The sequence below is a fragment of the Nannospalax galili genome, unplaced genomic scaffold (genome assembly GCF_000622305.1).
Source record: "Nannospalax galili isolate Female #2095 unplaced genomic scaffold, S.galili_v1.0 scaffold632, whole genome shotgun sequence".
NCBI lineage: Eukaryota > Metazoa > Chordata > Mammalia > Rodentia > Spalacidae > Nannospalax > Nannospalax galili.
This window is the reverse complement of record NW_008332816.1, coordinates 1,482,177-1,486,879: the sequence shown is the minus strand read 5'-3', so window position 1 is coordinate 1,486,879 and position 4,703 is coordinate 1,482,177. Positions and strand designations below refer to the sequence as shown.

The 4,703-nt window shown below is 44.8% G+C and overlaps 1 protein-coding gene across 1 annotated transcript in view; it reads right to left on the bottom strand.

Annotated features, from left to right (window-relative positions):
• The window catches only part of Kir3dl3 (killer cell immunoglobulin like receptor, three Ig domains and long cytoplasmic tail 3), a 12,889-nt gene extending 9,926 nt beyond the window's left edge, over window positions 1-2,963 (bottom strand). Inside the window, exon 1 of the mRNA XM_029560913.1 lies at window positions 2,829-2,963. Coding sequence (XP_029416773.1) covers window positions 2,829-2,963 — 135 coding nt within the window. The remainder of the gene's footprint in view (window positions 1-2,828) is intronic.
• Window positions 2,964-4,703: the final 1,740 nt, after the last annotated feature.

The window sequence follows — 4,703 nt, the reverse complement described above, 5'->3', positions numbered from 1 at the left end:
TATTTTTATTATCATTATTGCTTGTATGAGGACAGAATTAACCTGTACCATCTGTTTTTTCTTTAATGAATCTGATTTTGCTGCTTACCCTGGCTTTGTGTTCTCATGTTATTATTTTGTTTCATTTTCTTCAGAAACTGGAACTAAATGTTCCTGACCATGCCTAGATACAATAGTTTAAGCAAAACAAACACCTTTGTTAACCACAGGCACTGCGGTGTGCAGTATCATCCTAGGATCTACTCAACCAGTACAGCTGTGACTTTGGGCACTTTTGTCAGCCACTAAGTGAGGTTGGCACCTTTAAAGGCAAACTTCAAGATGTTGTTTCCTTTTTTATCTTTAAAACTTCTGGATGCAGCTGAGCATGATCGGGGCATCTCTGTCTATCATCCTAATGATATAAACTGAGAACACCCAGTATTCCTGTCTTCCATCTTTATAATGCATGTTGAGCATTTCCAGAGTCATTTTACCCACCACTGTTATTCCACAAGCTGAACATGGCGAAGTGCTCCTCTCCACTAGTTAAAACTTTCACTTATGTACTCCATTCCATCACTTTGAGATCTAATGCTTTAAATGCTCAGAAAAGCATTCTTCTGTGACTATGTATGGACTCACCTACTAAAATCCCAAAGGCTCTTTTCTTAGCTGGGAAGGAATTTGGCAGGAAGAAGGGGAGGCAGGGTGTGGGGGATAACCCCTGTGCTCTCCTGTCTGTGAAGGTGATAAACCTGTGTTCACTCTTATTTCGTGGCTCTGTTTGTGTTGACTTTTCATCCACTAAAATGTGATGCAGTTGCACCTTGATAATCCAGATTAGATTTTCCCTTTGAAGCCTTACCAGTTTTGTTATTGACTTTCAACAGGAGAACCCATGAAGAAAAGTAATGTTTTCTGGATTGAACCCTTAAGGAAGCTTCATGAAAATAGATACCCATGTGTTATTCACTTAATTTTTTGGTTAACCCATTGATGGATAATCACAGATTTGTTATTGTGGATATTGACTTCATGAACACAGGAGTGCAGATAAGCCATTGAGACACATTTTCATATAAACTCAGAAAGTCACTGAGTAACTCTGTTCTTAAGAGTAGTTTTTATTTTTGAGGATTTGATACATGCGTATTGTCTTTGCATTATTTCCATCTCTCCTAGTCCCCAGTCAACTCCTCCCATGTCCCCCACTCCCTCTCAGTTTCATGACCTCTTCTTTGATTATTATAGTTACATTATATACATACATTTATAAATATAAATAACTGTACATGACGCACTGAGCCCATTGATTCCATTTATTGGTGCTTATGTGTTTAGGGATGCCCTTTTGGAAATAGATAACCTCTCAGGCAGCTGGTCACTGGAGAAAGCTGATTCTCCTTCCCTCAGCCTCCATCAATTTCCTGTAGCTCTTCATCTTGTAGTGAGACCTCATGACTTATTTTATTTCTATTTACATGTATGTGTATGTACATGTGAATGTATTCAGAAGCCAGAGGAGGCACAGAATCCCCTGGAGTTTGAGTTACAGGCAGCTCTGAGCAAGAGCAACAAGTGCTCTTAACCACTGAGTCATCCCTCCAACCAATAATTCTATTTTGAAATTTTCTTATTTATTTTTTTAGTCAGCATATGTGGTCACTGCCAGTGGCGGCCGCTCCTCTGTTCTCATGGGCACCGCTCCTTCATTCTCACAGGATTCGAGGCTGCTCCTCCGCTCGCCCTAGGCTGAGGCCGCTCTTCTGCCTGCCCTGGGCTGAGGCAGCCCTTCTGCTCACCTGGCGCTGCCTCCAATCACCGCTGCTTCTGCCTGGTCCCGGACCGCAGGGCTAGTGAGGAGACTGTGTCAGAAGAGCCGCATTCAGATACAGGAGACCAGGTTCAGTGACACAGGTCTGCTTTATTGCAGGAAGGCACAAGCTTATATAGGGGTAGTGGTCCAATCACAGCCCAGCAAGTAAGATACCTTATTAGCATAACAGGTTTAGCGTCCTATTAAAGTACAGCAAGTAGGATACCAGGAAACCACGTGACCCTGACTATTGCAATATCTAAGTGTTCCAATTTTGGATTCAAAGGGTGGTGATTAGGGAGTGGCAAGCTCTAGGCATCAGTGTCATGATCTGCTAATGGAAACAAATGTCACAAGGCATTTCTTGTGGCTCCAGTGGTCGGGCCATTTCCTCAGGCCTGCTGCATGGCTGTCAATAAGACTTTCAACCTAGGCTCAAGCCTGTCCCGACTTTTTCTTTATTTTTATTTTTAAAGGTGAGGTATAGTTTATAATATATAGCATATTGATATGAGTCCAGATACATCAAGGCAAAGTAAAATGGCTCAGGGGGTCATTGCATCAAGAGCTCCATCTCTCAAGATGGCAAGCTTACTTACAAGCAAGTTATGCCAACTCCATGCTAGCCAGTGGGAGTTGAGATTCTTTGCCTCAGCATTGTTGTCCCCACCTCAAGGGTCACCCAGCATAATGGACAGTGCCTGTCTTAGATTTTCCCATCCATTGGGATCTTACCCATCATTGACTAATAGCCCTCGAAGGGTGGGTCCCTTTGTGTGGTTTGGCAGAGGGAGAGGCAGTACATCCAGTATTGGCTTGTTTAAAGGCCTCCTCAGGGGTCAAGAATTTGTTGAAACCCATTAGAGGATAATTATAGGTTGGTAAGGGCAAGGAACAGTGGGTGCTTGTTTGCAGAGATATGCCTGGCAAGATCCAGAGGCAGGGCAACAGTTAACTGAACTAGCCTTAACAAAATTAACAATGCAGGGTCCAAATATTAGGAGATACCAGTAATGGCTATAGTCTCTACTTGTGAAGTGAGATACTCAAGGTCATCCCAGGTTATTGGCACTGTTGGAGCTGGTCGTTTTTGTGGTCTGCGACGCCAGGTCAGTCTCTCGGTGGTTGACAGGTGCACTGCTTTCTCCAGGGTCAGGGCTGCCATCTCGAGGGTCAGTGGTTGTGGAGGGAGGGCTTTCATTGCAAGCAATTCTGATGTTTCAAGCTGGGATAACATTATCTGGAAAGACATAAGCATAGCCTTGCCCTTGCATTAACAACAGGTGTCAATAATATGATGGATATATTTGAGCTTGCCAAAGGAAGGAAAGTGAGTAACATCCATCTGCAGATCTTGTTAGGGCAGGTGCAAAACCAATTGATACCAGTAATGGCTATAGTCTCTACTTGTGAAGTGAGATACTCAAGGTCATCCCAGGTTATTGGCACTGTTGGAGCTGGTCGTTTTTGTGGTCTGCGACGCCAGGTCAGTCTCTCGGTGGTTGACAGGTGCACTGCTTTCTCCAGGGTCAGGGCTGCCATCTCGAGGGTCAGTGGTTGTGGAGGGAGGGCTTTCATTGCAAGCAATTCTGATGTTTCAAGCTGGGATAACATTATCTGGAAAGACATAAGCATAGCCTCACCCTTGCATTAACAACAAGTGTCAATAATATGATGGATATATTTGAGCTTGCCAAAGGAAGGAAAGTGAGTAACATCCATCTGCAGATCTTGTTAGGGCAGGTGCAAAACCAATTACCCTGTCCTCCACAAGCCCAACATTTGCCTTTGTCCATCTCGGCCTGTGGCTGGTGAGCAGCCAGTGACTCAGTGAGAGCTGTGGCATGAGCTCAAGTGGTCCCCACATCCCAACAGGCTAGAAACCATTCAGAGACATCCTTGTGTCTAACGGGTCCAATGGCAAGGCGGCACTCGGTAGAGCAGCCTTCATATATAAGCTCCTTGAGCAAAGCATCTGCAGCCCCCCGATGGCTGATATTCCTATTAACGCTTTGTTGGCACCTTTCAACGAAGCCAGAGAAAGGCTCACTTGTTTTTGTATCAATCTGGTCAATTTGGTATAAACATGAGTTGGCATACTTTGGGAAGCACAGAGCGCATAAAGCTGCCCTTGTTCAAAGTAGCAAGGAGGTCCCTGTGCCTGGGCTTGTGGGGTTTCAAAAGTGCCACGCCCTACCAAGGAATCAAACCCAATGTTTTGAACGTTGGCATTTCTATTGTGTTTTGCCTGTTGTTTACACTCATTTTGATAGGCAGCCTTCCATAAGAGAAAATTACCTCCCTGGGCGATATTCTGCCAATCATAGGGGGTATTGGCCGAATGACTGATTCTATCTAATAACTGACCAAACCAGGGGAAGTGAATGCCATCCTCAACTGCTGCCTTACGCAGCTTCCTTAAGGTATCATGAGAATATGGATTCCAGACATTGGGGTTCTGTTGTCCCTGATTGGCAGTAACTGGGAAGAACTGTGGAAAATCTCCCATTGTAGCATAGAAGAGGGGCCTAAGCGGGAGGGGCTTCGAGTCCTCCTCTGGAAGGGAGGGGTAGATGGACTGTGGGGGGAGCTTCCGTAAAGGTAGTGCAAGATGGCTTAAAGTATCCATCACCCTCTAATGGTGGTTTGGAGGCTGCCTTAGCTTCCTGTTTTTCATCAAACCCAATACAAGATGGCAGAGGGTAGCCACTGCCCCCTAACGGCAGGGCGGGGGCAATCTTGACTTCCTGTTTTTCATCAGTGGGACCCTCGGACCCTGGTTCCTCATTTTTTTACCTCATTATCAGCAGTCATCGCTTCCACATCAGAAGAGAAATCAGTTAGTTTGGTTTTGACTGGAAATACCTAGGACGGGCCATCCCCACTATCCTCTTGCTTTATTTAT